General features: G+C 40.3%; 1 protein-coding gene across 2 annotated transcripts in view; it reads right to left on the reverse strand.

The window, feature by feature from the left end:
- Nucleotides 1-12,439, reverse strand: part of lsamp (limbic system associated membrane protein) — a 499,113-nt gene that overhangs the window by 89,890 nt on the left and 396,784 nt on the right. For both annotated transcript variants that reach the window (XM_086260903.1, XM_086260902.1), the window contains one exon: nucleotides 1,412-1,556. In XM_086260903.1, the coding sequence (XP_086117029.1) occupies nucleotides 1,412-1,556 (145 nt within the window). The remainder of the gene's footprint in view (nucleotides 1-1,411; nucleotides 1,557-12,439) is intronic.

A 12,439-nucleotide genomic window follows, 5' to 3' on the forward strand; every position in this document is an offset into this window, starting at 1 on the left:
GGAAAGCACTTACAAACAGTTGTGATATTGAAATGACTAAATAATAGTTGGTTTTTTTGTTGTTTGTTTTGAATGAAGTACAAAATGCTGGCATTAAGAAACTGAAAAAATTGACAGACCATCAGTTTTATTCTCAGCTGAAATTGTTGCGGGGAAGGCATATGAACTTTATTGTAGTTTAATGTGTGCTTTTTTCTCCCTTCAGATTCTAAAAATGTCAGATTTATGGCCACACCGCCAGTCACCCCTATCCATGTCCCCATAAAATAGCAGAGCAACTCTGTCTCATGCAAATTACTTTTAGATATTAGGAATGCAAAACAGCAAATATGTTTGGAAATAAATGTATTGGAGCCTAGGTTATGTTTCCCATTAACATAATGAGGAAATGTTGTGAATTAATGGACTTGGCAAAGTCCAAAATGTTGATTTCCTGAGTAAATCAACAAAATGTGTTTTATCCTATTATAATGCAATCTCATCATTAAAAAAAATTTGTGCTTTTGATGTGTCCATGGTTATGCACACCATTGTTGTCTTGGCTAAGCGACTTGAAGAACAGGGCAGGATGTGTTTACCTCATTGTCATTCAAACAACATTGCTTTCGTTGCCTAAAGCGAACCACACTCGGGACTCAGAATGCAAATGCCCGTCACTTATGCCAAGTCTTGCACTTTGTATAACCTCTGCAGTTGTATGTAGCTTTGCTTTGCTTGCTCTCTATAGCCTTTCCAAATTTTACATTTGAGACTATATACACTACATGTTATGTTCTGCCCTTCTGTCATGCTGACAGTAATAAGGTAAGTTTAAAATAAATATTTCTATTTGAAAGTATCTCCAATATAGAGATGAATAAGTTGATGGAATAAGTAGATTTTTAATGCTTAGCCCCTTTACTCTGTCTTTGTTTTATGCTAAAATAAAATGAATTCCGGCTCCAATTTCATATTTAGCTGGCAACCAAGTTTTCCGATATGTCAAACTACTTCTTCAGCGCTAATTTATGCTAGGAAAGATTTTTTTTGAAGGGGATGTGAAAACACTCCTGTCTTCCCATCCCGTCACTGCTTATGTTTATACTTGTAAAAGCATGCAGACAGTGAAAAATCAAAAATTAAGAATGTAGTTTAAAAAAAGTCCCTCTGACTGAACCTGCTGCATAAATAAATGAATAAATGAATAGATTAATATTTAACAACATCTGCTGCTAAAAAAAGAATAAATTTAAGTCAAAGTGTGTGTGTAATAAGGTTGTGTTTCATGACTTGTTGAATAACATCCCTGAAACTAAAAAAAAAGAAATTCTCTTCCACATCTAAATGCAAATGACAACCCAACTCAGCTCTGGTTGAATCAGTTTTGCACAATAATTCAGTTCAGCTTTTAAATCTCTATTGTCAACATTACCTTTTGTATGCGCAGGCTGTACTCCAGCTGTCCTTTAGTGACCAGATCTACTCTGGGGTCCAGGGACCACTTGTCTTGGCCGGCAAAGATGATGTTGGATCTATTGAGCCAAGCCACCTTGGAGACTTTGTCATCAACATAACACCTGCAGCGAGAACAAAAACAGGTTAGGTGAGAAATAGCAAGACCCGGTTCTTCATTACGAGGGGAAACAAATGGATGCAACTTTTTTCCATTTCATGATATGTAATCCTATTAGGCAAAATGAAGTGTGGAGTTTTGTAGATAGGGAAAGCAAACAAATCACAGCAATTATGCAATCCAGTGAGTAGGCGGGGGTGTATGGAAGTCAAAGGTGGTTTGAGTAAGGTTTACACAAACAGTTGTGCTGAAATAATAAGCCAAGCTGGTTATGTTTTAATATAGTTCAGCACTGCTATGTTTGATACCACTGACTAACAAAGACTGTTAAGTTAAGCAGACACCTAAGGCCTCTACTAATTCCAATGTCTTGGAGTAAAAACCAAAGTGAACGACCATTTTTTCTCTTCTCCTCCCACACACCCCCTTGTACAGCCTCCTGAACCCTTCACTTTCTTTACCACCCTTTTTCTCTGATGAATACATCTCCTTTAACAGTATGTTATTCCTGTGGATAAGAAGGGACACCGGTATCCTCTTGTTTACTTCTTGTTGCATGCTGTCAGCGCATTACACCAAGTAAGCTCAAGCTAAGACATCTTGCACGGGAGCGAAGGGAGCCGAGCGTCTTCCTAATGAATAAATGTAAATGTGAGAAGAAGTCGGAATCAATGAGAATGGATATCAGCTGTAATGCAAGCTGACAGTGAATGCGCCTCACATGCAAATTCCGGCAACTCGCCGAGCCTTGGCTGCGCACACCACTTTGGATTGTGTTGAGCTACAAGAGAGTAGCTTAGTGAAGCAGTGGAGTGAGGCTGTCTTTGGCAGGTGACCCCGGGTGAAGCACAAAAGTGTTGGTGCAGTCACCCTAGTCTGCTTCACAGCGGGAGCTGGATGTCAGATTTGTTGAAGGTTTGTACTCGCAGCTTTAATCCCTACTGATGTTCCTTCCCTTTGTGTGGAACCAAGATAACTCACTGTGTTTACTGACTCGCTTTGACAGCTATCTTCCTATTGCGTCACTCTAAAGTGTTTTTCCAGTTTTGTTTCAAGAGTTTTCAGTGTTCTAATTAAAAGAAGCAATTCAAAAGCTCGCTATGCTCATTCAGATACATTTTTCTGTAATCAAAGAAAGTTCTATGAACTGCCCCTTTCCAAAGCTAGCTAGAAGCCAGAGGGAACAAGGGGTACAGAACAGACAGAGTCATATTCAAATGCATAAAATATAAATCGTTTCAGTCCATTAGCCTCTCAAAACAAACCATGAAGGATGTGACAGTGTGGAGCTGTGTGCATGCAGCTTATATGTTAACACCATCATAAGCTTATATACTGTATAAGTTTTGATCTTTGTGGTTCTATATGTCCTGGAAGTAGCAATCACATGATGGTTACACTGCCATAAAGGGAGGGACACACTCAGTAAAGGTACTGAGGTAGCAATGATCAGTTGGTACCAAGGCCCCAAAATGTGCCAAGGAAATATCAACTGCACCATGACACCACCACTACCAGCCTGAGGTGTTGATACAAGGCAGGGTGGATCCATTCTTTCACATTGTTTGGATTAAATGCTGACTCTGCCATCTGAATGTTGCAACAGAAATCGAGATTAATCAACCAATCAGTGGCAACTCAATGCATTTGGGTTAAAAAGCAGTTCAAAAGGTGTACCTAATAAATGGCCGTTCTCTGTACGTGTGCATGCAAGTGTGTCGTGACAGTGCAACATCGTTGTTCACGTGTGACACCCAAAAGAACTGATCCTTTTGAGAGCATATGACATGTCTGTGCCTGCTCCTCAAAGTGCTTTCATGCAGTTAAATAAAAGACCTATAGTTCACTCGCTAATCAATTTCCCATGAAAGTACCATTTCTTTCTGACCACAATCACATTAGTATTGATGAAACTGTTTTGAAAGCTTTGTAAACTACCATTCACCAACTGGCAACTCTTGGGTGCACAAAACTGAAGCTGCACACCTGCCAAAAGCTGTCCACTTGACGCTGGCTTGAAAAGTGAATCTGCATTCATAGGCTCCCACATTAATATGCCAAAAAAAATTACAGCAGAAATAAACATGCTTGTTACCCACAACAAAAAACCCTTTGGTCTCTGCTGCCATTTTTCTCCTTTATAGTGATTGTAGAGACTGTGATGTTTTTCTTTTAACCTTCTAATTATAGTAGGGAGAAAAGGGTGTGGTCATGTCCAATGACAGGAGAATATAGACGCTGCAGCTGTAGCCTCTAGCTGTCTGCTGGGCAACACTTGGCTTGGTTTTCAGCTACTACACTGGATCTCTGTTTCATGTCTCTGGTGTTGGTTGCTTTTGATGCATTTTTTATGCAGTTATCTGACAAATAAACCTGACTTTCAGTGTGGTTAATTATACTAAAATCCATGAACTCTGTGCTCCAGTTTTGTTGAGGGAAACTCTAATATTTTACTTGATTTGTTACTCAACACTAATTAACATACACTCTACAACCTGAACTTATAATGCCAGTCTCCTGTTCAAACATGGTCACACACATTTCAACATCACCCTAACAAAGTACTGACCACAGTCCTAGACCCTGCAGATGATGTCCTATTGGTTACATCCAGGAACTAGTCCAGGTGGGGCGGGTATTCAATCAAACAGGTAGTAAAGTACTAGTTTAATCCTGTGTAGTTTACTATTCCTCAACGCTAATAATCAAAACCTTCTGGTGCTGTTTTTGAACCACACAATCTGCTGCTCTAGACGTTAATCGTCTACAGCTCCTCCACATTAGTGCAAGCTATGGACACACACAGACAAATTGCTTGCAGTGAAGCAATAAACTGCCCTGGCTGACTGAATGCTTGCATCTTGTTTCCTTGTACTGCACTTGTTTCCTCTCCTTCCTCATTACTGCTTGTCGCCTACTGTGAAGTAACCACGAGGAGGTGGGAAAAGAAAACGAGATGAAAAAGACAACCACACGAATGGACATGATGCTCGTTTAGAGTTACGCTTTAATGTCGTTTTCTCGATCACATTAAAGCGCAGCCTGTTACTGAACCCGAACTTTTTTACTGAATGCAGTTGTTAACATCAACATATATTAAAATCTACTTTTTGCTGTAGCGCTGACAAATCCACATTTTGTGTTTTCCTGTTGAGAGGAAAACCATCCTGACTGATGCCATGTGACTGATAAAAACTCAGTTCTCAGACTGCCAAATTGGTACTCATAATATAATTATTATGTAAATGTTAGATAATTGGTGGTTTTGACATATGATTAAAAATTCACAGTGTGGGTTAGGGCAGCTATTTTAACAGAAATTAGCATCATAAAAAAGAAATGGAACTTTCTAAAAAGAACCACAGCAGTGAAGTTGATAGAAACAGCTTTTCAGATTATATAAACACATGCAAGCACATGTAACAGTGCTGATAACTGAGTGCGCATACTTTAATTTAATAGACTCTCTCCCCTGTGCATTATCCAATTGTATAACCACTGTTACTGAAATATTCAATGTAAAATTGTGCACACAGAGGCAGTATTACACAACACTGTGCATGAAGTTTTTTGTGCATTATTAAATTTTAAATTGAAAAAGTTTATTACTTCTCTTAAAAAAATTAAAAATTCACCCTTCCCCACACAGCATTAAATTACTTTATTAATTAATTAGTTAAAAAATTTGGTTTCAGGTCTTACAAAATGAGTTCAACCCCCTACAATTGCACGCTGTGTTATTAAATTACATCAAAATAGATAGATAATTGATGTTTATATAGTCTTTGCATACACACATGCTAAATGGGATAATTTACATAACAGCAGATGATCAATTGCAGAATGCATTGAAGACATTAAATGAGTTTCTACCTCCTCAGCCTTCCCCACTGTTACTTGATGTCTGGGTTTCCTGTGATTAATAAAGTGATGTATTGGTATGATCCATGCAAAAATGTCATGTACTAAAAATACGAATATGAGAAAAATGCTTTTTCCCCACAATAAACTCAAGATTTCTTACAGTGACCTTTAAAATGTTGTATGTGCTGACGATCCAAAGACTGACTTTAATACCCGATGGCTCTTTATAATTCATACTTAGAACTTTACCTGAGATCCTGATACATGCTTATCACCCTGCTTTACTTCTGCTGCTTTCCTGCATACATATTCATTTATTAATGCTGAAATCTTTTGAAAAAGGCTTTTAGAGAGACATTCAACACAGAGTTATATATTCACTTATTTTATGATTACTCTTGCCATCAACCTGAGCGCTGTGTCATCAGCATTCACCTAGACACAGAGTAGTGGCACTGGTTGGACTGGACGCTTCAGCCATTCAAAACAGGTCTCCAGTTTCCCCCCAGTCATCCAGAACATATCCAGTAGCTACTACATGTCTTATGAGGGCAATGAGACTTTATGTTATGTTATTAACATAACGGAATTCTCTTTATGTTATCAGGTTGTAGAGCAGAAGTTTGGAACATCTGAGACCTATTACAAATTAGCTTTCAACGTCAAGTTCTCAGCTAGGCTCAGAGTCAGGTGCTTTAATTTCTGTGAGAAGGCTTGCCTCTGGCTGAAGCTTCTTAACATTTGTTTTGTTTAGCTCTGGGTTTTCTAAGGAGGTATTCCCAGGTCATCACAGACGATGAATTCCTCCTTTACTGTCTAGTTATAGCCATCTTATTGAGTTTTGCTTAGCTCTAATTTTAAACAAGACAAAACGTGGGTATTCAAGTACTCTGTGCACCGATCAGCCACTGACAGGTAAAGTAAACAGCATCAGTCATCTTGTTACTATTTTAGACAGTACAGCATTTTCATGAATGAATGAAGTAAAACTAGTATTGCAACAGCAATACCAGTTTTAGCTTACATGCCAGCTTGTTAACTAGTGTGGGATGTGCATGCACCTGGAGCCATTTTGCCACAATTGTAATCTTTACTCGTTCACTTAAGGATTCTAGAGAAAAACAAGAACTCACTGTGGTGCTTAAATAAAACCAGCAGCTATTGCCAATACTTACATTAACTGGCTCTCTAGCATGATGTATGCGTTAGCGGTGATTTAATCTTTCAGTGCTTTAGAAATGCATACCTATTTAAACTAAACTGCCTTGTATTTCCTTATTTAAAGAATTTATTAAAAAGTATCATAATTTTGGTACAACTACAGTAATAAGTCAGCATTGAGGAAGAAATCTTACCTGCACAAAAAAAGCCTGCATGTGAAGCTATCGAGTTAGCTAATCAACAACTTAACTACGCCCTCTGTTTCAGTTAGCAAAGCAAGTTTTACATTTCTGCTTTAATTAATAAGGTTCATACTGTTAGTGCGCTTCCTCTAAATTGAGCTCTTGGGTTACTATAGGTGACTATTAAACACCCAAATCTGTAATACCTCGTTTATGTTAGCGCCCACTATATGCTGTTCGATATGGGTCAAGGAAACAGAGCAGAAAACTAAATCCATTACACTTGATGGAGTAAGTATCACAACAGTCAGACTTTAACTAGGGCCATATTCTGCTAATTCAAGCATTCTCATCTTGAACAGATTGCAACAGAAAATAATAATAATAAAAAAAATGCATTGACTTGCATACATATTGGGATTTTGTGCCACATCCTGCTTTTTGCCGTTCTTTAGAACTGCTCACACCTTCAGAGTGTGGTTCTGGTGCATGATCAGTAATACCTATTTTCTGTTCTCACTAATGAGTGAGAAACTGGAGGACTTCCTATTACTTGTCAGTGCGGTTGTCTGCCTGTAGCTCTCGCCTCTTTCTGGCAGAGAAACTCTCAAGGTATGTCTTTGCAGGGTCAGGTTTGTCTCGACTTCATTGGACCAGAATAGAAGATCACAGCTGTCTTTGGTCGGTCTGCTCGGACTCGTTCAACAAGACGCTTACAGGAAACTTGATTTAATTGGAAAAACTAGGTGCTTTTTAACGATTTGTAATGAAAATCTATCTTATTAACTATCTTATTGCAGAGTACAATAGTTGTTTACCAGTCCCTCCAGAGACTCGGTTTGGCCTATCCAGGGTCTGCATGTGATGGATGCCTAAGCTGCTGTCCTGTGCTGTTTTACCCCGAGGTTTGTTGATGGATGCTCTGCTGTGCTATATTACATTCCTTTTCTGCCCTGCTGTGCTGTGCCAATATGGACTGTGTGGGCTGACAGATGCCTGGGCCTGAGCTGCGTTTGTGTTGACAGGAGGGCTGGGCTGGATGGATCCCTGCTCCAGGGCTAGCCGTGGGGGAGGACCAAAGAGCAGGACAGAGCCAGGGAGTGAAACTGTAATGAGAGGAACGATGTGCCAAGATTGACAGAACAGTCACACCACCCGCTATCTCCATCAATACCCAGTTCTCCTTATCTCACCTCATCTTTTCTTTCCATTTTTTCCGCCTTTGACACTTCTCACCTCTTTCCAAACCGTCTTTTTTCCCCACTTCCTCATTGTAGTGCTTCTGTCATGTTCTGCCCTCCACCCTTTTCAACCTTCTGCCTCCTACTCATTCTCTTCCTCTCACTTTTCCACCCCTTTCATCCTCGACTGGACAGGCTGTTTCACAAAGACATGTTAATGTGCATGCACGTCTTTGTGACTAAGTTGCAACTAATAGTATACCTGCCACTTATGAAGAATCTCAATTATTTTCTCAAAAATGGCCAAACCCTTTGCTTCAGCAAACAGTAAAAAGTAAGAGTGGTGCACTAGCTATTTAGACCTGATCTGCCTAACTCTAGCCTGAAGGGCAAGAGGTGCTTCTAACTTCATACAGGTGTCAGGAGGCAGGCACAGGGACAAAAACAAAATAGATATCCAGTCAGGCAAGAGACCAGATGGTAGAAATAGAAAAGATGCACCAGAGAATAAAAGTACTCAAAAATAAAAAGGTGCGAGGTGAGAGCACAGCTAAAGCCGGATATCAAATCAAACCAGGGCCTCCTTTATAGCCCTCAAAGCACTTTCTTGCCCCACATATTTTCTGAGTAGCAGGTTGAAAGTATTTCAGGTAAGGTCTAAGTTTTTCCCCTAGGACGAGGCTTAAGCAGAACAAAGCACTCGCTGAAGAGCCTGCTGCAACCCCGTTCTGCTGCAGAGTTCACCTTCCACTACGATCCTCTCCATTTGATTGGTACGAAGAAACTATCATTGAAGAACACAATTAACACTTTACAGAGAAACCAAGAAATAATTAATAATAGGTGTTAAATGATAGAACTGCAGAGTGTATTCTACTTGTGCAGCTACATGTGCTCATGTTTGTTACGTGCTAATTGACAACTGACAGGTCAGATTTTCTCCAAGCCTTTGTAAACTGGTGTCGACATCACCTGCAAACAGGTCACGTTAATTGTTGTAATTAGAAAAGTGTCTGAAGCTCGTTTGCAAAATATTCTTTGGAGGTTTAAAAAGGCATTTAAAGCAAGGAATGATGAAGGTGATGTGCTGAGGGTAATAAACTGCCTGCTTTTATTAATAGTGATTTCAAACAAAGCTGCAGTCAACAGGAAGTAGCCCTCCCTTGACTTCCTCCCCTGTAAGAGGCCCAGGATTGCAAAAGTTCATCTATCTGTTGATGAGGCCACACCACGCCTGTTGCTGTCTACCTGTGCCTACAATTAGCAAATGTTTCACCTTTTAACTTCTTGATACCACAGAGCCAGTTTGTAGGGAACCCGTAGTGATCTAAATGCATGGGAATAGACTTAATATCTGTTGCTCCAGTAGATTTTTTTCCCTTACTTCAAAGCCCCTAGATAGCCACAAATCCTGATATAATTTTCATGAAGCCCCTCCATCTTTGGATGGCATGTATCACTGCTTAGAGCAAGCCATTAATCAGGTCAAGAAATGATTGTTTTGAGACTTGGCCTGCCAAGCTAGCGGGGCGGGGGGAAATATTAATCAAAAACGGTTATAAACAAGTCAGGAATGTGCAGGTCTGCTTGATTCAAATTTGCTTGGTGCAGGTGTGATTTCACCTCGAAGGCTTTGCAAGCGCCAGAGCAGTTTAATTCCAGCGTGCGCGCTCTGTTTCTCAAAGTTTCTGAAGCTAATCCAAATGGATGTTGTGCTCGGGTTTGCTGTGCAAGATCGGAAGTCTCTCGAGCAACATTATCGGCCAGCAAAAAAGCTGATCTGATCAATGTTCTCACTCCATACTGTACGTCAGCGGTGCAGAAGCCTCTGACACCTCTCCTGCCAGTGGACCTATTCCTTCTCATTTTAAAGTGAGCACAACCCCAATCTGTGTCTGTGTTGTGCTTTTTAGTAGGGTTGGAGTGTGAGGGAGAAGTGACTGGATGTAACGAGCCTGTGACAGATGGTGCCTTACTGAGATGTAGGCAGTAGGATCTATGGTGAGGGCAGGATGCTGCTATTAAATCTCAGGAGATGTACTGTGCTTCCTTCCTCGGGCACATCTTCCTTACCCTCGTGCCACTCTCATTCTGCTTTCTTATCTTTATGCAGTTTTGTACCATCTCTGTTTGTTTTTGCTTCTCCCCTTCTGTTCTCCATATTTATGCTTGCCTCATAATTTCTGCTTTACTGCTCCCCATTTTAGCCCTTACCCCCTTTCTTTCCCATTTCTCATTCTTCTTTTTCTTTACCCACTTATTACTCCCCTAAGCAGCTGGCCTGCCTGTACAGCAGTCAGCGTAAGTAAGAGATGAGCAAAGTAACAGCAACCTGTAATTTCGTCATACTGCCTGCAGCTGCATAGTGGTAATTAAACGGTCTTAAATTTTGACACAAATAAAAGTTACCATATGTTTGCTCCGCACGCAACACCTTGCAGCGTGTTGCATCAAAATTTTCTATCTGCCCTCATGCCTCTGTTTTTGCTGTTTTGTGTTGATGAGAGTTCACGAGCATAGGGAAGAAAGACATTGTTCCTAATGTAATCCACTTGCCTCTCACAGCTGCAAATGATGCTCATGACTCTGCATGTGCTGGCGGCAGAGGGCTGGCTTTTGCCCACCTTTTGCGTTCTTTAGGCCGCTTTTTCATTTCGACTCACAACTCGCTCTGATTGCTACGGGATGTCACATAAGGCCTTGTCTCAAAGTGTGACACTGTGGAACTATTACCTCATTTCTCTGCTCTCCACATTTACCTCTTATGCGATCCATCACTATGTTCTGCTTTGGTGGAGTACTGGCACAAAGAGGTGAATCGGTTGATGATGCAGCAGCACTGAATGAGAGCAGAGGCAACAGAGGGAAAAAAACGAAATGCTCTTGTAAGAGGTAAAATACTCCAGACCTGGCTGCCTCTATTTAGGCTGCGAAATGAAATGCGGCATCATAAATTCTGTCTGAAATGAAATAGGCTTATTTGAATTTGTTGGCCCGGCATGCTATGTGTGTTTCTTGGGAGAGCTTCTGATAGTGTACGAAGTACGACTACCAGGACCCCGCACTACATCAACGAGATTCCGCACACATCTTGGAGAGCTTTAGCAAAGCTCGGAAAATCATACAAACATAAGCCAAGAGCTTTGCTACCTCTTCTTACTCAGAGTCTGTTTTATCTCAAAGGTAACACAAGATGTGCTTTCAATAATTACGTATGAATCAGAGCTTGGGGTGCAGGTCGTTTCATCATCATTTCCTATGTGAGATACACTGTTGCCACACTAATCAGCGGTTCTCCCTTGTGGGCTCATTTTCAAAAGCACAGCCTGATTAAGCAGCTTGTGGGGGACGCTGAGTTGACACCGCATCTACGATGTTCAGCGTTTGCGGGTCGGCTTTAAAGGTTAGCCAGCGGGATTCGGAATGTCAAATGACTGACTGACGGGTGCCATGTCAAGCGAGAAGGTCAAAAAGCTCTGTGATTTGCTGCTAGGAATAAAAGAGCTTATTCACATGCCAGTGTTTGGGGAGGAGCATGACATGTTGACACCTGCCTATGCATCAGCTAATGGGGAAGCTACACATTTCCTTAAAATATATAAAAGGTTAGTCTGAGTGATGTACTGCAGTCAATCAATACAGCAGGCTTGAAAAAAGCAATTACTCTATTTGTTTTTTACACGGCTCAAATTATTTTTTACTTTGATTGTGATGACTTGCCTTAGGCCATAAGCGGCTTACTTTAAGGTTATTTTTTAAATTGTATTTTTTACTATAAATACCTTATAACATTGGCTTCAGATCTCAACTCTTATTTCTACTTTTAATTTTTATTTATGGCTACTTATAATAATCCTAATTTCTTTTATACTGAGAATTGGTGTTGTCTGCGTTCCATTCCCACTTTAAGTCAACTTCCTTCTGATTGATTGCCCTGTTTAATAAAAGATCCTAACGTCAGGTGTTTTTTTTTTCTTCAGATTGTGTGCCAGAGATGGGTTGATAAAGCATATCCACTCTCGAACAACAGGAGCATAAGTCATTCAAAGTAAAACAGCTGTTGAAACCTTTTACATGTGAGTCTTGTGTGATTCACCGTGGTTCTTAACATGAGTGAGTCCATTACATGTTCAGGGCAACAACTGAACTCAAGAACTATCCTTGGTGCTAAGGATAGAGCCAGATTTTTAAGCAGTCTGCACCAGCACGAAATCTTGTTTTGACACAAAAATACAGCATGTGTCTTGTTTGACAGGGTCTCAAGTTACTTTTTAGACTGAACGATGCCTTTGGAGGGTTCCTGTTTTTTGCGACTTTTTTGTCAGTCCACAGTGGAGACACCTGTGTGCACAGGGTTCTTTTGTACAGTTTTTATTTTCTTTACCTCCCTATATACCTGTCTACTAGTACTCACTACATGCTCTAATGAAATGTGTATCAAAATGCAGGTAATAAAGGGACTCTAAAGTGAGCTATATGAATGGCTGAGTCTTACAACA

The sequence above is a fragment of the Aulonocara sp. 'chitande type north' Nkhata Bay genome, linkage group LG14 (assembly GCF_057382095.1).
Source record: "Aulonocara sp. 'chitande type north' Nkhata Bay isolate Kocher_YH1m ecotype deep benthic linkage group LG14, A_spYH_male_GT1.1, whole genome shotgun sequence".
Lineage (NCBI taxonomy): Eukaryota > Metazoa > Chordata > Actinopteri > Cichliformes > Cichlidae > Aulonocara > Aulonocara sp. 'chitande type north' Nkhata Bay.